At 37.1% G+C, this 22,944-nt stretch overlaps 1 protein-coding gene across 2 annotated transcripts in view; it reads right to left on the minus strand.

The window, feature by feature from the left end:
- The window catches only part of CUL4A (cullin 4A), a 35,034-nt gene continuing 12,090 nt past the window's right edge, over positions 1-22,944 (minus strand). Inside the window, exons 7-20 of one of the 2 annotated variants that reach the window (XM_027884648.1) lie at positions 22,371-22,460; positions 21,030-21,112; positions 17,845-17,912; positions 15,598-15,716; positions 12,873-13,065; positions 11,354-11,458; positions 9,525-9,635; positions 9,055-9,140; positions 7,931-8,038; positions 6,606-6,719; positions 5,314-5,419; positions 1,427-1,599; positions 419-571; positions 1-122 (exon numbers count right to left, since the gene is read on the minus strand). In XM_027884648.1, the coding sequence (XP_027740449.1) occupies positions 27-122; positions 419-571; positions 1,427-1,599; positions 5,314-5,419; positions 6,606-6,719; positions 7,931-8,038; positions 9,055-9,140; positions 9,525-9,635; positions 11,354-11,458; positions 12,873-13,065; positions 15,598-15,716; positions 17,845-17,912; positions 21,030-21,112; positions 22,371-22,460 (1,605 nt within the window). In that variant the 3' untranslated portion in view covers positions 1-26. Of the gene's footprint in view, positions 123-418; positions 572-1,426; positions 1,600-5,313; positions 5,420-6,605; positions 6,720-7,930; positions 8,039-9,054; positions 9,141-9,524; positions 9,636-11,353; positions 11,459-12,872; positions 13,066-15,597; positions 15,717-17,844; positions 17,913-21,029; positions 21,113-22,370; positions 22,461-22,944 lie in introns of those variants that run through there. The other variant, XR_003571328.1, reaches the window with a different exon arrangement.

The raw sequence follows: 22,944 nt of genomic DNA on the forward strand, positions 1-22,944 counted from the left end.
TTTTAAATAAAAGTACTTCTTCTCCATTATGCAACATAGTGGTACTGATTGGGGTTGTCTTTGTCTCTCTCCATATAGTCTCTGTCAATGAGAGATTCAATCCTCTTTTTCAAGTCTCCAGGCTACAAGGAAAGATGAGATTAGTGTAATAGTAAGTAATATAAATGCAAATATATTTTAGACAATAAGACTGCTAAAAGCCACATAAGAAAATGCACCATAGTATATAATTTACTATTGATTTATTATATTCTTAATTTACTACTGGCCTATTTCTATTCCCACAATACCTTGATATTTAGGTTTGATTCTATGATATTGCACATTTCTTGTTCTTATGGACAAGCTGAATAGAAAAAGTGTATTACGTATGTTTAAATAAACATTGGATGGTTCGACAAACAAAAACATAAGTTACCTTTACGGGAAATTTCAGTTGATTATACAATTCAGAAACAAGAAGATTATGACCAAGAGTCTTTCTCATCTTCATTATTCGTACAATAGCAGCATCAATCTGATACTGCCTGTCTTGAAATACTCTTTCAGTTGTGCTGACCTGTTCCTCAACCTAAAGGACAAAAGAACACCACAAGTCATATCACCTTCTATCACTATTTTTATTGATTATATTTCTATAGTTAACCTTTACAATACAATGAAAACTCATCTACTCTTACTTATCCTTGAGACAGATTCACGTTATTACTGCATGTTAAGAGCTAAGTGATTCTGACATGTACTGCTAAAGCAAGTAAAAAATAAAAATTAAGGATAATGTAAAAGAAAAACTAATGTCTTATTTTAAATCTATTTTATAAATGAAACTAAATCTTAAAAACTCCCTTCTGCTTTCTGAGAAAACACTCAGCAGTTCAACAGCCCAAACAGTCTTTTGTGTCAAACTCCAATTTGACTTTTAGGAATTTTAATATGCAAAGGCAAAAAACCAAACAAGCCAATGGTAATTAAAATATGTCACCTTGTGTCAAGCACTGGGATTCAGGAACAACCAAGACACCGGCTGCAAAGTCAGGGACAACCCTGATTTTTATAGCCCTCTTACCTGCTAAATATGGAAACGATGTGGTGACATTTGATTTATGAGTTCAGTATAGTACCAACACTTCAGCAATACCACAGAAACTTCTAAGATGGACTCAAACATCTAGAAGATCCTTTTAATCTAATATATAAGCATTTAAATTTGGAAGCCCAGGAAAAAAACTAGATTTTTTCGATTCCAATCAGTTTTAAAATCTTTATTGCCTCTGCGAGTCATTCTGACTACCCCCCAAAAAATTAAATACCTTTTTCTTTTCTCCATGTGCAAAAACTACAAGAGAAATACAGAGATTGTCTTTTCACATGGGATATCTAGATAAACAGTTCATATATAAACAGAATGAATGCAAAAAATACATACTGTTTCTTTCATTTGGATTTGGTTGATCTTTATTCTAAACAATTTATGCTTGAAATCACCATTGAAGATGAACTTATCTCCATCTTCTACATCCTTGCCCTTTGGATTTTTAATCAATACTCGTGCTTTTCCACAAGCTAAAGACTGCAAGGTTCTTCTTAATTCACTGTCCTCTGTAAAGAAGTTCAAAATATGAAAGAAAGCAGAACAAAGCATTAACATGAGAAGTTTTATGTGATTAATCTAGCAATACAATTGAAAAGTTACTGGTTTTATGTTAATACTTTCTTCCAGCTAAGTCCCAACTAGGAAAAAACTCACAGCCTCCAGGCTTGGTCTCACATCTTTCAGTAATTGCTCAGAGCATACACAGAATTGCGTATGTCAGACGGACTGAGGCTCATCTCGGTGAGCTTTCCACCCAAAATAGATGGAAGATTTCACATTAACATGAGCCTGGTTTATTGGTTTAGTTTTCTTTGGTAATAACAGGACCTCAGAAGACAAAAAAATCAGTGGGTAACAAGAAACTCAAGCCACCCATTTTATGACTTCATCACTGTTTTTAACATTCACCAGAAAATATATAATAGAATAAAAAACCAGAAGTCTATGACAGAAAGATGCTTTGTGAGAAGATAGAGCTGACAGCTATTATAGTCAAACTTTCCCCTCAGCAGAAAAGTAGTAGAAACAAGTGGGTTAGGAAAATTTTATCTCACATATAAGGCTAAAATAATTTTGAGAAGTAGATAAAATGAAGTCCCAAATATTCTAATAATTATGTTGAAAAGTCTTGTATCAAGATTTTGCATTAAAACATTATCTAGAATACTTTATTCACAATATAAGATTATCACCAATTTTGTTGTATCTCCTAAACAGAGTTTTAGTCTAAAAATGGAAAGACAAGTTTTGCAATCTAGTGCTGAAGTGGAGGGTAGCTGAGTAAGAGACTCAAAGAATCACAGAATGAACCGGGTTGAAAAAGACCTCCGAGATCATCAAGTCCAACCCCTGATCCAACCCCACTGTGGTTACTAGACTATGGCACTCAGTGCCACATCCAGCCTCATCTTAAAAACCTCCAGTGATGGAGAATCCACCACTTCCCTGGGCAGTCCATTCCAATGTCCGATTACTCTCTCTGTAAAAAAATTTCTTCCTAATAGTCACCTAAACCTCCCCTGGCAGGGTCTATGACCATGCCCTCTTGTCCTACTACTGATTGCCTGGGAGAAGAGACCGACCCCCACCTGGCTACAACCTCCTTTCAGGGAGTTGTAGAGAGTGATGAGGTCACCCCTGAGCCTCCTCTTCTCCAGACTAAACAACCCCAGCTCCCTCAGCCTCTCCTCACAGGGCTTGTGCTCCAGTCCCTTCACCAGCCTTGCTGCTCTTCTCTGAACCTGCTCCAGCACCTCAATATCCTTCCTGAACTGAGGGGCCCAGAACTGGACACAGGACTCCAGGTGTGGCCTCACCAACGCAGAGTACAGAGGCAGAATCACTTCCCTGCTCCTGTTGGCCACACTGTTCCTGATACAGGCCAGGATGCCATTGGCCTTCTTGGCCACCTGGGCACACTGCTGGCTCGTGTTCAGCTTCCTGTCACTCCAAACTCCCAGGTCCCTTTCTGCCTGGCTGCTCTCCAGCCACTCTGTGCCCAGCCTGTAGCGCTGCAGGGGGTTGTTGTGGCCAAAGTGCAGGACCCGGCACTTGGCCTCGTTGAACCTCATCCCACTGGAATCAGCCCAACTCTCCAGTCTGTCCAGGTCCCTCTGCAGAGCCCTCCTGCCTTCTGGCACATCAAAACTCCCCCACCCAACTTGGTGTCATCTGCAAGTCTGCTAATGGTACACTCAATCCCCTCATCCAGATCATCAATAAAGATATTAACAGTATTACAATTTTTAAAATAGTTTAACTTTCACACAGAGAGATCTTTTCCTTTTTTTAAACTTCCAATTGTTCTACGATTACTAGAAAAAACCCTTCAAACCATGTGGACTAAACAGGCATTTATGACATTTGACACATTTTGTCTGTTTCAACTTCAGTAAACTCAGATTGTTGAGCTGTGTTTTTGTTCAAACCCAAAGCTGCTGTTAAAACTCTTTGGAGCTTTGCTTCTGCCTTGTGTGTGAAGTTGCAGGTTATAGTATGCCAAAGGGAATGAATCTGCAATTACCTATCAATCACAGAAGTAGAAGTAAAAACTGCACCTCCTAGAGGCTTCCTTGACAATGAGAAAGGCACATAAGAATGTGGAGAATATCTGGACAGCACATCTTAAAGCACCACAGTTACCAGAGAGAAGGTAGGCATTCTTTCTCTGAGTGACAGTTTATGCATTTTCTAACTCTACTAATGTACCAGAAACAATCTCATTAAAGAGACTGGTGGCAATTTATTGTAAGAGTGAGTGCAAAACACAAATTCCAACCACAGTCAGTTAATGCCTACAAAATAATTAAGAGGGACTTTTTACAAGAGCATGTAGTGACAGGACAAGGGGGAATGGCTTCTATGGCATTGATCCTGGCCCCAAAGGAAACATGTGAACCATAAACTGTCCTTATTACCCATATTCCTATACTACTTCTCTCTAGGGGGAGAGAAATACAGACATGGTACTCAGTTCAATTAACATATAGGTAGCTCCCAACTATCAATTCCAGTCAACTGCCTTAAAAACACTACTGAAACTCTTTATTTTGTGCTATAATGGAATGGATTTCCATGCAGCAGATTTTATCTGTTGCTGCCAGGCAGCCAGAATGCAAACTCGAAGGTACAGCAATACAAGACGAGAAAGCAGGACGTGGATCAGGCCTGTGTGAACCTATGTTTGTTCTGTAAACACTGTACCCTGACCTAATGAGCTTCTCTGGAGGCTATCCTGATGTTCATCATTCACACTTGCATGGATTTTCTTCAGATCCTTTACCATTAATGGAGTGGATGACTAAGCAGCTTGAAGCATTGATGCTGAGAAGCTGGTGCACTGCCTTCTGAAGTGCAAGGATTCTTGATATCCCCATTTTACAGTATTTTACTAAATATATTACAATGTTTTAGTACTTGCATGGGCTCAAATACTCTTTCAGCATTGCTGATTGGGGTTAATCTTAAGTTTCAGCATGCAAAGGGCTACTCAGTATAACCTGCTGATTGATGCAGAACTTCCAGAGGGTAAAGAAATGACAGTTATGGCTGTAACTATTTCAAGAAGGTGTAAGAATTGGGGAAAAGAAACCCACGCAAGAACATAAGAACACAGAGGGCAGAGACTGCAGATGGTTAAAAAGAAAACTATATTCCTTCAGGGTTTTTTGTTCTTTCTGCCTTCAAGTGCAGAGGCAGAGAGTTACACAGTATACACCCAGCACAACACTACTGCTCTTAACAAATCAGACCTACTGTAAATGAAGCACTCCAGCAACAGCAATAAGAAGAGCTCTCAAAACAGTTTAAACTGAAAATACTCTCCTGAATCACCCCCAAATGACAGCATTCTACAGCAGATAATTTTCCAAATCTAGTATGTGAAACTAATGGAACAAAAATAATTTGTACACACAACAGTGTATCACCACTTGAATTTTAAGAATTGCAGTGATACATTTTGTAAATCAAATCAGTCGTTAGTAGTACCACATGCTTTACAGCTCTTACTATTAATTTTGTGAAGTATCTTACACACTAAGAAAAGTATTCTAAGAAATACCAGCAGTGTACATCTCTTCTGGTGTCTGTATCCCATTGGCTCATCAAGTTTGTCTAATGACCAGGGCAAATTTCTTAAAATTAGGCATTTACATACCAAATCATAATTCACAATCACTTCATTAATACATTTAAGAATCAGAAAGTGTTCTTCTTACCTATACCAGTGGCCATTTTAATTTCTTCAAAACTGAATTCATCTCCTTCATTAAACATAAGCAACACTAATGTCTGAAAGAGCGATACTTGAAATTCTTTCTTCCCCTAAAAGAGAAATATCAAATAATTAGAAGTAATATTCAGAGAATTTTTCTACTGTACCCCCAACATTTGACAAGTTACAGAAGGCATACATTTACTTTTCTATTTCTACAAGAGATACGCATTTTAGAATGCCTGGCACAGAGAAGAATGTAGTATCGAGGAAACAGGATATTTTTAAAGACATTTTTTTTGCTCCTCTAACAGTAGCGATACAGTACATTGCAGAAGCTCATTAGAATGGCCTGGTATTTACTTCCCATCCTTTACTTCATTTTAATTACAATATATGAAATTCTGGCATTGCTGCCATCAATATCGAATCTCTTAATAATTAACTAAAGTTTCATTTTATTGGAGACAAACTAATACAAAAAAATCTTGGCATTGGATAAGATATGAAAGAAACAAAAGATAACTTTGGTTTACTACGATACACAGGGACAGTATTATCAGTAGCACAATGTTTGTACAAACAGGCAACAGAAAGGAAATAAAAGAGCTTGAACTCTTCAACCAGCTGTGGACATTTCTGTCAATTGGCAACTACAAGCCCATCCATCTTACTCTTACGTAATGACTAAAGCTCCAAGATTCATGTTCACAGTGAGTTAACAAAAGAATTCAGGGGGTTTTTGTCTTTGCTATGGCTCAGTGAAATCGCATGATTACAAGGCAAGATATTGCATGAAACAAAAGAAAACCACATTAAGAAACAATGTGGTTATTTAAGACTTAAATAATTCAACAAGCATTTAAAGTTTAACCACAGTCATCACATGACTAACACCCTTCAGTCTCTTTTGGTATCAGTTCAGCATACTAAAAGCATCACCAGTATTTCTATGATCAAAACAATTCCAGATTAAAAATAAAAAGATGCTACAGTCTTCTTTCATTAATTTCCTGTTTTATCACAACTTGCTTTATCTTAATGAGCAACAATTCCTATGAAATTAATATTACCAATTGAAATTAATATTACCACACTGTTGTCTTCTGGTAGCAAGGCAGTATTTCAGTTTAATTATAGAAAGCCTACTTTCTATATAAAATAACAGTGTTGAATTGTGATTGTTCCTCCAAAAAAATGTCAGTACCTTTATAAAAACACAATATATGACTAGATTCCAAACAATTGACTTAAATTTTATCCCGACAGACTAAGTTTCAAAACAGGAAAGCTTACTTCCTTAAATTCTGCCTTTAGGACAGCATGCCCTAGAGTGGTCTGCCACTGAAGCTTTCGACCACTGTGTTTTCCCAGGTAAAACGTTTTAAATACCTCTTGAAGCTTTATCATCTGTAAAGAAAACAGAGAAAAACATTTATTAGCATTTTATCAGTGCAGTGATAGCAGAGGATTTCATGCATGTAATTGCTTTATTCTCACCAATCATGTTTCAAAAGAAGTGTTTTTGTGGGGAAAACTTTAATTCAAAGAACAAAATTCTGCTCTCAAGTATTATGCACAAAAGAAAGTCTCAATTAAAAAAAAACTTTTAATTTCCCTAGAGTTTACCTTTTGTTATGCTTGTTTTAAATAAAAGTAAAATAAACCCCTCTGTAAAGGGTTTTAAACCTCAAAAATAAATACTAATTTTGTCCTGGACTTTGAATCTGACCAAAAAGTCATCACACAAAAAGCACACATCTCACACCTTTACACTGGTTGCTACCATTTGCTCCCAAGTTCTTCCTATATTTTGTCCTGTACTGGAATTCAAACCTGATTCCAGTATTTTATACTCTCTTACTTCCAAGTAAGGGGTTTCTACCCCTTCATTTTCATGCCGTGTTGCTCAGGCTGGATCTTTCCTAAGTAGTCTGCCATGGAGGAAAAGATGTCTCAGGAGCAAGAACACAAAAGCTTCCACATTTTCTGAACTGAATGGGAACTGCACTCCCACCTTTGGTCTCTGAAGTGCTTCCCACACTTAGATCAAACAAGGTATTGTAGGAAATAGGACTACAAATACATATTTTAATCTACATTGCTACTGGCAGGAGCTTTGCAAAAATCTCTCAACTTGGAAGCAAACTTTTTTTGTGCAAATACTATTTCAATGCAGGGGGGCTAATTTTGTGTGACACATTGCAGGGAACAGGGGAAGGATCTTTCAGAAAAAAGGAATGTACAGTAGTGTAATTATTGGTTAGATCAAAGTGTCTAACCAATGTAGTTAAAGATTGACTAAATTAGGGTGAACTGACCAACTGCAAACCTTTAGGTGTTTGACTGCAATGATAAGTGAAAATATGAGGGGGTTTTATACTAATTTTAGATTATTATTATTATTAAACAGGTAAAAACCCCACAGAGTGAAACAAGCATCTGAAAAAAGTGGATTTTACTCACTACATTTTATTTTTTTGCAATCCTGCAATCTTTAAAATTACATAAACCCCTTAAATATCAGCAGAAAAACATTAAATGAAGTGCGTTAGTTCTGCCTGTGATAGTGATTATGATTCCACTCTGTATAGTGCATTAGAATGAATTTAAACACTAACCTCTGAATTTAAGTGGACTTCCATAGGTGTGTAAGTTGGCCAATATCCCATAGTTAATATATTTACTGTCAGGTCTATATTTCCTGGGTCACTTTGGTTCTGCATATACTAAAATACAAGAGACAAAAATCATTCAAGTATACTGTCTGCATATTAATTAGAAAATAAAGACAGACTTAAATTAGAAATTTAAAATTAGTTATAGCAATGAAAAATTTCTACATGCCACATCCTTGGTTAGACGTGCTCTGCCAGGATTTTGAATAACTATTTAAGGCCTCTCTCCCCAATTTCAAAACACAGCACATGGTTTGAAGTACAAAGAAAGAACATGCCTTGAAATATCCTACTCCACTGTCTCTACAGGACATGGAGGTTAAAGACCTCTAATCACACGCAAATAAAGCAAAAGAAAAGCTTTTTACCAAGGCAGAAGCCATGGCAGGGACCATAAGATCAAAAGGATCCCCTTGGACTTCCACATCTGTTATACAAAACATTTTCATATAATTTGACCATAGTGTCAGTCAAACCAGGCTACGAATTCTGGATAGAGAAGTCACTTCTATGCTTTATTACAGGAGCAAGAGTCCTGGGTTAGATCTCTACCCCAGCATCCTGTCTTCAATAAGGTCCCAAAACAAGTACCCAGGGAGAACAACAGGGTGTCCATACACAGTATTTCCTCCAAGCATTCCCTTGGTTACCAACAGGTTGGAAACTTCGGGGCTGAGACATGCACAATTTCTGCACACTTAGCAACCTTCAGGGAGTTACCGTGGTGTGGGCCCTTCACAAAGAATTCATCAGGTCACCAATAGTTTACAGAATTAAGGGATAAAACTTTAAAGGATGTCAGTTGACTAAGTTACTATATGGTATTTAGACTGTAATTTACTTAAAAAGGAATCAAATAAAACTGTAAAATAAGCTTATCTCTGAATAGATATACAATAAATAAATTCTGTTCTGTATGAATAGAATGGTCTATAGACTCTCTTACTATGACCAGGACCTGCTCAAAAGCAGTTTTGTGTAATTTTAGCTTAATCCAACGTATAACACCATTAAATATTTTCCCATGACTTTTGAAAATTAAACGTGCAAGCAAAAGCTAAATGTACCTGCTTAAACTGTACCATGACATCTTTTGACAGCTCCATGTCCTTGAACATGCCCTCCAGTTTGCTGGTAAAAGCAGCACCACATTCTGTCCCACAAATTAAAGCAAAGATCCCACAGTTACAAAGCAGCACAGAACAAGCGATAAAGGTTTAATCTGAGACAGCTAAGCCACATGTGCCACGTTACAGAGCACCCACAGACAGGTGGATTTTGCAAGGATTTTATGGATTTGGTTCCTCTGTAGGTACATTAAACGAACCAGTCTCATACCTAAGAGGTCAGCCCAATAGTTCTCACTAAGCACAATGAAAGCTGTGATATATATATATATATAGCTCAGTACTTAAGTAAGAGTTGTTCAGTTATTCCTTAAAATCTGGCTTGTCACTTCTTAAAAGCATGAAAAAATAAGGATTTCAATTTATGTGCCAAAAAGCAATACAAATTTAACGCATCTGAATATGCCTACCATGTTTTAGCTTTGACAACATGGACTTCTCAGCATCTACTGATGCACTTTTTCCAACCAGCAGTCTTTTGGCCAAGTCTTTCTTATAAAACGCCTCAAAAACATCTTTCCCTGTAAAGAAATTGAAACAAAAAATAAAATACAACTGAAATAATACATTCTATTTGCATAATTTGTGACATAAGCCTTTCTTATGGCATGCTGATCTGCAGAAGAATATTTACTATGCAGCAGTGAAGCAAAACTTGTAGACAATTTGTTCTTTTTATATTTTAATAATTTTCTTAACATATTTCACAAAATTTTTCTTTCTTATTTCTGTCCCAGGAAACATAGACTGCCTTGTATTTCCCATTGGATCAGCTGCAAGCCACATGAAATTACTCTGGGGTGCAGAAGAAGATTCTCCCTCTTGTGGTTTGATTTATAAAAAAAAAAAAAAAATTATAGGAGAGGTTTTCTGTGTAAAGAATATATTTTAAAAGTCTAAGATGAAGAAAAATTGACAGAAGTCTTCTCACTTGGTTTGCCAATAGCTTTTTGAAATGAAGCAGTCATACAGACACCCACAAACTTTCACACCTCAAATCCAAGCTTCCGCATATCTTTTCTACTGACAGTGTCAAGATATCGGCAAGTAGTTTCACTTCTAAGAGGAACAAATTCACTGTAACTCAAGGCACTATTTGCACTGCCTACAGTAGCCTCTCAATTCCTTGTAAACACCTTCCAATGTAGAAATTCCTCCCATAGTCTTCTTTCTTCTCTATCCTGTCCTCTGGTGAAGTGATGTTTCATGGAACAGCTGCATCAAGACATCACCAAAAAGTTCAATGCCCAGGAACTACCTACTAACTATTATCTACTCTTAAAAGGAATCTTATACACTAGACAGCTCAAAATAAAATATGCACTTATAGCTCAAAAAAATATGAAGAGAAAAAGAGCTGGTGAAAGTTTCAGATTAACAGAAATTAATCTCTTAGGCTGACAAAGGTCAGTGCAACTGTTTTCAATCAACATCCCTATCTAACAAAAATCATGATGCAAATGATATTACTTTATGACTTGACTGCTTTCCCATTATATTATATTTGTTTTGGATTTTATTAAGAAAGAACCTGACAGATCTCAGAACGTAATACAGAATTGGGTAATTCCTGCTCGTTCCACCCCAGCCCAGGATACATGTACCACTTCCCCCAAAACAGTTACCATAACAGTGACCCTATTAGACTAGACCACTTTTTTTTTTCCCCCTGATACCCCATCTAGGAAAAAAATCTCCTAACACATTTAAGGGCTTTGCTCAGATAGGGATATACACGAGGGAAGTGCATTTCAAAGGCAGTAAACTCCAGCAATAACACTTTTTCCTGTTGTTCTGAGCCCTCCACTGAGTTCCCTCTCAGCCATGAGGAGAAAAGAGAAGACATTAGTTGCTGGATTTTCACATACTTCCACCTACAACATACTGAGGCAGACAGGGAACAGAAAATCTGTACTAACATCCGTTCTCTGTTGTTAGAGGAGAGGCTGTGGTTACAGAGGTGGTTAATTTATGGGAAAAAACTTCCAGCAACAGCTCTGACTCGTAGGTCACCATCCACAGACTGCAAAAGGTCCATAACCTGCCAATCTCCATAGAACTAGTTTGTCCCCCCTGGTGTATTTACTGTGCTCCTTCAGATGTAATGCAACCTGAATTAAAGACCAAATAAAGCAGAAACTCACACTGAAAAAGATCTCTTACGTTTAGAGGAAAGCAGCTTTGCTAGGAGCAAGGAAAACAGTTTCAATTGCATCAACGGTGAAGTGCTATTTCTTACCATGAATGAATCTAAATATGATCATGATTTTGTCAAGGATTCTTTCCAGCTCTTCATCTGTTGCTTCTTTATTACCAGCTCTTAACTTGGAATCCACATATTTTGCTACAAATAAATAAAATTATTTAACAGCTTAAAAATAAATCTAAAATAACCCACGTAAGCATCTCCAACTTGAAATATTACTTTGTGTTAAACGTTACTATATGTTAAAATACAGGATAAACGTCAAACTTTCTATTTTCCCTTTTCCCACCCCACGTTCACTGGAATGACAGAGCCCCACTGTACTATCAGCACAATAGAAAAATATTGCAAAAGTCCAAGAAAAAAATGAATACAGTATAATAGTTAAAATTAACGCATTAGAAATTCCCATATTTTGCGTTATAGTCTGAACAAGCACATTTCCTGCTGAGAGACAATGTTTTGGAAGCGTACAATGCATATGAATGTATTTATGAGAAACAGAAACAAACAACATAAAGAGGACTATATTTTTGTAGACCTTCACCATGTCCCTCACGCTCCTTTGTGGGAGCATATAAAAATTTAAACAGAAGCACTGCTTTCAAGTAGCTTCAGAATGCCAGAAATAAGGTTAAGCCTTGAGTTTAGCTAAGTATTTATTAAGCCACATTAGTATCCTTATACAACCTTCTGTGTAAGAAGGAAACCTTTGCAGGAGCTGAAACATCATGATCCACAAATGAGAGCAGCCCATATCATGGCTTTAACCTGTATCACTGTATTGTGCAATCTGTCCTACATAAAGCTGATTTCAGAAGGAAGTCACAAAATAAGATGAATAAAGGCAAAAGAATGTACAGAGGAAAAACAAACAACCAAGGAGCAGGATCCTCTCCTGGTGTAAAATGCCACAGCTCCAGTTTTGTTGCAGGCAAAATAGTCAGAATACCTTTTGCCACATCAGGGATAAACCAAATAATAGTATTTTTAAAATATTTGTTATTATTTTTCCCCCCTTCATATGTACTAGTTCCCCTTTCAAGGTCACAAATTTCCTCTATTAAAATTCCTTGTATCTGAAAGCTTTAAAGTTGTTATCCCAACTTCAGCCTTCAAGGCAGATAGATGGGGCTATGCTTAGCTATTTCCAAAAGACCCAGAACATCCAAAGAACTCCTCTACTATCACAATTAAAGCCAGTTCCCTTTTATTTGCCACGGCTGCTCTTTCCCCCCTAAGCATTTACTGCACTGGCAGCACCAGCACCACGCTCTCTGAGCAGTTGTTAGCACCAGCACCGTGCAAGCAGCAGAGCGTGGGGGCAGCAGAAGGTGACGTGCTCCGTCAGGACACCGCGCTCACACCTACAGCACACCCAAGCTCCTGGAACCCGCAGTGCTCCCCAGTTAACATTGGCCTCACATCCCAAAAATGAGTCTCCTAAAGCAGAATGCATACTGCACCACTACTGCACTAGCACACTCAGCAGCAACATCTTATCATGCTTTCTATAGGTTTTGAAATATTTTACAGAAAAATATTTGTGTACCTATCAATTCTGCAGGCTTATTTGGTCTCTTGTTGATAAATGTTTCAAAGGACTCCTTCATCAAGTTTATAAATTTTTCATTTTTCTGAAAGCACACTTCTATGATATGGTCCACTTTATCCTTAAAATCTAGTAGCTCTTGCACCATATCCTTGTCTTTTTCAGGATTAACCACTATTGTTGTCCCAAAGTTCTGTAAAACAAACACTTTTGATAGTAAAATACTTTAGAGTGCTACCTATCTCCCCCAACAGACACATTCACCCTTATAAAATTTATCATTAGAAAGAGTAGGTTTTTTTACAGAGCTACTTATGTGACTTCAAGTTTTCAAAAAATGAGATGCATTGAAATTTAAAATAAAAAACCAGACACACATTAATGGATTTCAAACGCTTTTGTTTGATTTAAAGATTATATACATTCAAGACAAATGCAAAAAAAAAAATTAAATAAATAAATACACAGTAGACATGACTATGACATGCAAGTTTACAGTTAGAGAACTACATGATTAATGTAAAATAAGTTATATGGAAACTGCCTCAGAAATTTTAAGTGTAATAGAAAACTTCGCACTATTTTTCTTAAATCCACTAGAGAGCTCTACTGATGGAACAGGGGGCAAAAATTCAATTGCTGCTCATCACTCTAAGATTCCTCTTTCAGAAAGGTTCTGAGGCAAAAAAACCCAACATAAACCTAGATGAATTGCAAGGAAACAAAACTTTCCCAGGCACAAGAAGTAGTCACAGACTCGCCCTTCACTTCTTGTTCCTACATTTATTATCTTAAGATACGAAACCATCTGTCTAATGAATCAAAATATTCCGTAACGGAGGATTTTAATTTACTGGACAATATACAGTTGCTTAGTAACACTGATCAGTGCCCTGGACAGAATGGTCAGTTTTTCAAGGTGAGAAAGGGGAAACATCTGCACTGTAACAGCAAAACAGTACTCAGCTGATATATTTTCATCAACTGAAGCATGTTATCCACAACAGTAAAACAGAGAGAAATCCCTTTCAAACCTCAAAAGTTCCACTTCAATACCTAATTAGCAATTGCCATATTCACAGAGATCTTTCCCAAATAACATTTCAGAGTGAAGCTGAACACATAGCTGCCCAAGGTTCTTGGATTCATGTGTATCACAGGGTCACAGAGTGGTTTGGGCTGGAAGGGGCCTCTGATGATCATCTAGTCCATCAGAGCTTCTACTTATCACAGTTTCTCCTTCATTAACACAGTATTTGGCCATCTCACAGTCTCTATCACTTATGTTCATAAAATTGCAAGGCATTCCTCCCATTTTGCAAATGGCAAATCAAGATACAGAAAGCCAAATGTCACCTCTGAAATCATAACATGATGACAATACAGCACAGATCTTCAGCCCATAACTCAGCTCAAGATAAACTTTAAAATTCTCGAAGCCTCTCTTTAATGCATTTTGTCATACAGTGTCCAAAATGAGACTTACTGACACTACAGAAAAGGGTTTCTAGCTTTCTGAGTATGTAAAAAGCCATCTTAAAACTAGAGAAGGTCTGATTCTGTGAGATTTAGTGTATGATAAGCCAACTTAGCAACTTGCTGTTGTGAAAGGAGAGGTTCTGGTCCTCTTTTCCTTATTTTCCTATCTGTCTTGAACTTCTACTTCTTTCCTTGGACTTTTTTCTGAACCTCTTTAGTTTACTAAAGAGCCATAAAACTGACCTTGCCCTAGATACTGTGTTAAAACAGATCACAAAAGAATATGTATGGAGTGGCAGGTAGCACAAGGGTTAAGCCAGGAGCCTGATCTGGGATCAAGTAAGGAGAAAGATGTTCATCCTCAGCCACAGCAAACCATTCAACAGGCCCGCTGCCTATGAATCCATGGGCTGTGTATGGGGACACTGGACAACAGTCTGTGGAGTAAACTTCACCTCAGTTCTGGGGGACAGAAAGGTGTCTATATTCCACTCCCATAAGCTGCAACACTGGTGGATCATGCCAAACTCCAAACACAGGTGTGCAGGAAAGACATCTCTGAAATGAACTGATGTTGTGCACTTAGTCCTGAAGGCTGATGAACACACAGGCAATTCAGGGGAGAACTACGCCAGCAGGAATTATCAACTCCACAAAGATCTTCTGTGAAGCCTTCCTGTCTTCATCTCGCAAGAGCACCAGAATGCACTCTCTGGGGCAGCATACTGTATGCCTGGCAAAACAAACCTGAAGCATCTAAATACAATTTTGATGGTGGACTGTTTTCAACAGGAGCATTCCCTTCAAAATAGCTTCAACATTCATCAGCATTGCTGTAGGTTGGTTATATGTAGCACTGTAGAATAGCAACGTTCTGATGTTTCACTGTTTTTGTAGATATGTAAACAGTTGAGTGTATTTGCAGCAGAACAACACACAGTACAGTCCAGCATACTCCAAACACATGTGCATGTGGTTCTATTTAAAAGCAGAACAAACCAAAACATCTTGTATAATGTTCAAACCTATAAGGAAAGTAATTTCCAAGTAGAAATTTAAAACCGAAACAGGTGTTGCTGTTTCTCATCATGTGATTGCTACTTGGGGGGAGGAAAGCATTAACATCCCTCCCTGTATTTGCTTAAAACAGAACTCTGATGCATGCACGCACATATTATTCTTGGGTTTGACAGAAGACATTTATAACAGCATAAATTCTGACATTAGGAACATTTCTTTGAAATACCTTGATGTATTCACTCCAGTGTTGCAAAAGGATCTGCTGTCCACCTTTTACCCGGCTGAACAGCTGGTATGTCTGGGTCAAATCTGATATTCTATTTTCATCGAGCAGGTTATCAAGCCCTAAAAAAAATCAATTAGAAGAAAGAGAAAATTTGAATACAGTTGCATAAATAGAGTTAGAAATATATCAGAGAAATCTCTATGCAATACAGCAAAAGACAAGATACTTCCTCCAGTGTGCTCAAAAAGTATGAACGTTTTAAATTAAATTTCTGAAAGCAAGTAATATGTTCTCTTGTTTAAACAGGATGAGATGATTTATGGTATAATATTTTAAAAAAGCATTTCAACTTTCCCAACGAGGTGATGACCGTAAGCCCTTTGCAGAATGGTTATGAAGAGAGTTTGATTTACAGGGTACAGTTCTATCAAGAACCTCTAAAGAAAACAGTAAGCTAAGTAAACTGCCCTAAATTTAAAGTAAAAATAAATACTTTGTGAGATTTTTTTTTTTTATGGAGCATGGTGAACCATGTTTTTAGATTAAGAATGTGCTAGGAATTCTCTATGCTCACCCTACATGAGACTAAGCTTTGGACTAACAAATGGAGAAGTGAAGCTCAAGGTATATAACAATCAAATAACTTAGTACACATTTTTACGTTTGAGAATACAACTAATGTAGTTCCAGTGTAATCAGAGATACATTGTCTGGTATCAGTTACAGAGGCTTTAGTAATAAGGGAGCATAGCATCAAAGACTTATGACTTTTTTTAAAACCAGAAAGCTTGATTTTACATAAGCTGACAATTCACATAAGTGTAGCTGACATCGCACAACTGTCCCACTTCACAAAATGTATTTCATTAATGCCAATTTTTAAATGGTATTAGATTACACAGGATTTTCAGTCACTACAGAATTATTCCACGTTCTACTGTATTTTTCAGTTTAAAAATACTTTTACTGTGTATTACAACTTACAAGTTCAGAAAGGCAAGCAATGATCAAGAATGATGTCAATTAACTTTTGTCTGATATTTTGAGATTTCCTAAACTTCTGAGATAGTAGAAGAATGAATATACTTTAAATGTAGGACAACAGACTACGTGGCCTCGAATACAGGTGGTTTAGCATTGAGCATGGAGTCAGAATCATAAAAATCAAAGAATCATAGAAAGGCTTGGATTAGAAGGGACCTTAAAGATGATCTAGTTCCAATTCCCCCATCATGGCCAAGGAGGCCACCCACCAGACCAGGCTGCTCAAAGCCCCATCAAACCTTCTCGAACACTTCTACGGACGGGGCATCCACAACTTCTCTGGGTAACCTGTTCCAGTGCCTCACCAGCCTCAAAATCAAGAATTTCTTTCTAATAAATACTCTTTAATCTCTCCTCTTTTAGTTTAAAATCATTACCCCTTGTCCTATCACTATCTCTGTAAAAATGCCACTCTCTTTTTTTCTAAGCCCTCTATCAGTCCTGGAAGGTCACAATGAGGTCTTCCTGCAGCCTTCTCTTCTCCATGCTGAACAACCCCAGCTCTCTTAACTAAGAAATGCCAATTCCATCACATCCAAGCATCATCTACTATTTGTTTAAAGACACCAATAAAGACACTGCTTTACTAGAATCTAGATCATAAAGTTTAATCTTCCCTCTTCTTCTAGCATGAGCTCTGTGACTGAAAATTTAATCACACATTTATGTGATTAGGACATACAGCAAAGTCCTCTGATAAAAAGTTTCACACAGCTTTCAGAAACTGTCATAGCCTTAGAAAAATTATTATACTCACAGTTGAAACCCCCCAATTTCTAGCCAATGGCAGTTGTAGCGATACAACGAAAAACAAAAAGGGTTGCTTACACAGACTCTGCATTTTTAAGCTTGGAGTTGTGTGATTATGGCATAAAAGAAGCTACAACAGTAACTGCAGCTCTCATTTAGAACTTTATTAATTCTAGGAAATAAGCAGTTCCAAAGGTTTAATTCCTAAGTCCACTGTTGCAAGTCAAAAGAGATTTAGAGGCTTAGTAACCTTTACAAATACGGAATTTTATTTTAGACATTTACACAATTTACTTGTCACAATGCGTGTAATAATCACAGGGGGTTGGCTTTCTGTGTCTGTGGAAGTTTTCCCATGGAGAATATGCCTTCTGAAGCAAAAGCTGTGGACTGTATAGCTATTGCAGAGTATGAGAGATTACAATCAAAGATTACATGAATTTAAAAAATTACCTTTTTGCAAAATAGCTGATAAGTGTTCGCCTAGTAGCTGCTTCTCCACGCACGCAATCAGTGGTTTCCTAGATAAGGCAAGAAAAGGATATTAGAAGCATGAGAGTACAAGGGAGCTGCCTTCTGTCACAGTGTATTTGTGTATAACTTAACCTTATGCAAAATGCCCAATAATTTTCTACTTAAAACAGAGGTTACAAATAAGGACAAAAATGTCACGTGATATAAGGCAAGAAAGACAACAATAAACCATCTATGTAATTAAAAAATTCAGGTTTGAATACTAGAAAGAAAGTCTTTACACAGTAGAGGAGAGAAGCTAAGATAGCAAAAATAAATACAAAAGCATTACTTGGAAAAAAGTTATACTGACTTTTGCAAACAAACAAGCAAACAAACAAAACAAGAAAACCAAAAACCTCCAAGGGTTTGAACTCCATACCAACATAACATACACTGGTGATGTTTAAAACTCAGTCTAATTGTGTTATGTACCTACACAAGCATAAATTGAGCTAGAACCATTAAGACTCAAATTTGCAAAACATTTTAAATTTGTCCTTCAATATTGCCTATCAAGTATTCCTTTGATACATTCACAGAGTCAGAACTGAAAAATAATGTCAAGTTTTCCTTTACATCTTTCACAGCCTAAAAGATGAAAGAAACTGCCTGAAGTGCAAAGGGTAATTAATTTTAACATTTAAAATTCTACCACTGCTTACAATGTGACAATATTAAGACCAACCATTTATTTCTGAGTTAACTTTTATAAAACTAGTTCTCAGATCCTTAGTTTAGACTTCTTAGAAGAGAGAAGCTCAACTTGAATTTATGGAAGGCTTTTACAGAGCAGCATACACTTCTGCTAAAACAAAAGTGTACCTTTGCTAAAACACTATCTTTCCTGAAAGAACCCATGAGTGATGTGCCTGACTTTCTATACAATACACCAGTTAAAGCCCTTCATCTCAAAAAGATTAGATTAGAATTTGGAAAGGTTCAGAGAAGGGAGCAGGGATGATCAAAGTAGTCAGCAGCAGCTACAAGGGAGACAACTGCAATGTCAAGACTTTTTTCTGGGAAAGAGATGACTTAGCAGGGATACAGCGCATCGACAGGCAGAAATGATGTGGAAAGGAACCGACTGATCACTCTTCTTTCCAGTGCAAGAACTGGGTTCACTAATGACAGTACTGGCAATCAGATTTACACAAAAAGAGGCAACTTATCATGTGGTGGCTGGTGCACTGGTAGAGCACTTCAACAAAGACCAGCTTATGTGACTCCCCATGAGACAACACAGGTATTTCAGAGACACAAACAGACAAACCACATCAGGTTCAGAAAATACTCTGAGATGAAAACAGGCAGGTACTAGAAGAGTATCAGGGCATACACTTTCTCTGTTCCTTCCCTTCAGCGGTCATAAGTGAACAAGAAATATTGTTTAGACACATCCTCAGTATTAACACACAGTCATTTTTATGGTCATTTTCATATTCCCTGGCATTTCCAACTACTGCCATCTGCAGCTGCTGACTGGCTCCAACAGCAGAAGGAGTCAGGGTTGTGTGAAATACCATCCTTTGCCCCAGAAGACATATTCTGCATACAGGGGAAGAAAGCACAGTTCATCAGCTTGAGGCCAAGAGGTGGAGCTCAATATCCTAACAAGCAGACAAAATGAGTATTTTATTTATTTTGACTGCTAGCTAAGGAAAGAGCCTGAAGATACATTCTGTATGGCCTCAAAATCATCTACCTCGGTCATCTACAGACTGAAAAGGAAACATGCTTATTCTGGTCAGCTGTCCAGAAGGCATGTACTGATAGGCTAAATAAATCCTTCTGTGGGCTGCAATGACACACTTTCCATGTGTTGTTCGAAGTATTTGGAATGATGTTTCCCATCATACTTTTGTCCTGGAAGTATCATTTCCATCTCAAGATCAAATCTAATAACTAAATTTAACATCCTTTTTGCTCTTATCAGGCCACACAGAGACAGTATGACCCCAGGAAAACTCAAGGGCACTAATTTTAAGAACTGCTGTTTCTTAATGCAAGGAAAGGAAATCAGTCTGAAGTCTTCTAAAAGTAGGTTTCTAAGCCTTTAACTAAGGGCAAGATTCAAGGCAAGAACTTCATGTCTATCTAGACTGAAAATACAATGTTCCAATCCATTTTTTAACCAAAACAGCAAAATACAAAAAACATATATTTGCGTTAACTTTATATACAGAAATAGTTCCACATATTTCAGTGTGAATAATTTTGCCAAAAAAGACAGTCAACCTACAAGCAGCATTTACAGGAATATTCAAATTCAAATATGAACCATGACACACAATGCATGTGTGTGAGTGTATACATAAAATGTCTGAAGAAAATCCTAAGTTAAAAAGATAATTTTTTTCATTTATCCTTTTGCCACCCAATGAATGCCAATATATCACCTGGAAGACTAGAAGATAAAATAAAATGTTATGTTCTTAATTAAAAAAAAAAGAAAGGCAAGAGCTTACTGCAGGACAAATTCTGTATGGATTTAAATAGTGTGTCAGTGACTCCTCAGTACTTTCTGAATGCACATTTCAACCCAACAAAACACAAAATGTTACTCAAAACCCGAGTGAAAAAAAGGACAAGCTGCCCCACAGAGTACATTGGCAGCTGCGGCACCAAAGCAGATCTTCTGCTAAGTTCACATCCTGAACTGTTCATGAGTGATGTTCATGTAGTACTCTGTCCTTCTGAGGTTGGTTTGTTTGGGTTTTCTTGTGTTTTCTTGTTGTTTGGTTGTTTTTTTCTAATGAGTGTTTCTTTCCCGCAAGGGATTTGTGGTTACAGTTGTTATCAATACATGAATGGCTGAAATCAGATGCTATTTTGATAATGCAAATTTGAGTTCTTAAATAATGTTTTGTTAACTGTAGTACACAGGATTAGTATTTCTGGACAAGGTTCCCTCTTCTTACTGAAAGTATGTTTTCATTTTAAAGAAATAATTTTTGATAAAAATGCAGTCTTTAAAAATCCCAGCTGTATCACAAGCACCGTCACCAAGATAATATCTGTAAGATAATGCAGAAACAGTCTTTGTGTCTCTAAAACCATGGATAATCATACTGATTTATGAAGGATGCTTGACTTACACTAAAAATGACAAAATTTATACTCACTGTGTGCTATGGTCTAAATATGTTATGACTCTGTCTCCTTCTTCTTCTAAACGTTTACTAACATGGTGAAGATATTCTGGGACCTAGCGAGATGAGAACAAGTTCAGCTACAAAGGTATAAAAGACAGATAATACTGTTCCATGACAATTATTTTAAACTACAGATCTAAAGAGAATATGAATTGGAAAGGACTATTTCACCAGAATGTTGTTAGCTACTACATAATCTGTATTTTTATTAATCAATATTATTTCATATTAAACATATTATAATGGCATCTGACAGAAGGGAAGAGAAAAACAGAAATCTGAGAATTTTTCAGAGTAACTTAATTCTTTCTCAAAATCCTTCTGAGCTAAGCTAGCCCATAAAGTATCACGGTTTGCAGTTGGTGTGAACCACAGAGCTCTATTATTTCAATGGCCCTTTCTCCAGTAGAGCATATTTTCCTGTGGAGATTTAACACATTTAGAACTTATTATAATGCAGGTATGTGCATTTACATATGTATCTGTGCATATATATGTGCATATGCTTAAGTATGTACATGTATATAGTCTGTACATTTGGGCCTCACTCCTTTTGTCTTTTACCACAGCTCTCCACGAGATGTACAAAAGCAGTAAGGCTCTTGATTTGAAGATCTGTGTTGAAGCATTTCACCTCAGGTCCCACTGGAATGCCAGGGAATGAGGTGAATGGAGCAGAATTAGACATAAGGATTCACCTCAATGCAATGAAAACAGGAGTTTTCAAAATGTTTGTAGTGACTCAGTGCTAAAATGGATAATAAACGTAGTCTTCTGTATTTCAGACCACCAAGAAATATACACATTTTCAGATACCCACATCTGCAGGTTGCCCACCACAGGACATTATTTTATCTCAAGAGGACAAGAAACAAAAATGTACTAAGTCTATTTAACTAATTAGGAAAAGAAACTGCAAAATAAATACAACAAAACAGCAAAAAAATAACTTGTTCACTTTGGTATTACCAACATAGCAAAATGATGCCAGTGGACGTTTTACAGCTCTTGGGCAAAAATAATATGGATGGCATAGCTTTAAGCTTTATGTGGAGATGACTTTCTGGTAGTGTGGCTTCAGCTATAGAAAATGTCACTGGGTTACTCCCCAATTAATTATATATATAAAGTACCATGGCAATCTGGAGCCTTAATTCTGACACAACTGTGGTCCACATCAAAACACATGAATACCTGTGTGCCAGTAAATTTTACTGAACTTTAATACACCACGGCACTACCACAAGTTCCCATGTAATCCCACAGCTGATAAAACTAACATAAAAGCCATCATCTATGGCATACACCTACCTCTCTTTCTTGCATTAATCTCTGGCCTTCTGCAGCATATAAACAATTCGTCTCTTCCAGAAATCTCTGTTCAAATGATTCCTTGTAAACCTGCTCAAGAAATTAATTTAGTTACATTAAGCTCCCAGTAACAGTAGCACATTTTGCTTGTCAGGCATAGAGGACAAGTAAAATCTCAGAAATGCACACCACCGTGAGAAGTGTCAGAGTTAAATTACATTAACAACAGAAGTTCTGTTTGCCCACTGGTTTTAGAAAGACTGAGATCAGAGCTGACTTCCCAGCACAGCAATGGTGTGTTTCAGCCATCAGTACCCAAACAGTCTAAACTGACAGGCTTCTGTTTAAGGCACACAGCCCAGCACCAGTACCCAACATCACAGCACAGCAACAACATTCAATCCACCTGAGCTCAAAACTCCCACTGATATTTCAGTGGAAAAAAAAGTACTTCCAACTGGTGAAACATTGGCACAAAATAGGTAATACTCATCAGTAAAATAATAATACACTTAGTAGAGCATCATCACGTCTGCCAAGTTTCCCTCAGTTTTAATTTCTTACCTTCCTTTCC

Source organism: Empidonax traillii, unplaced genomic scaffold (assembly GCF_003031625.1).
Source record: "Empidonax traillii isolate 1590-97213 ecotype Southwest subspecies unplaced genomic scaffold, ASM303162v1 scaffold151:size923898, whole genome shotgun sequence".
In the NCBI taxonomy this organism is placed as follows: domain Eukaryota; kingdom Metazoa; phylum Chordata; class Aves; order Passeriformes; family Tyrannidae; genus Empidonax; species Empidonax traillii.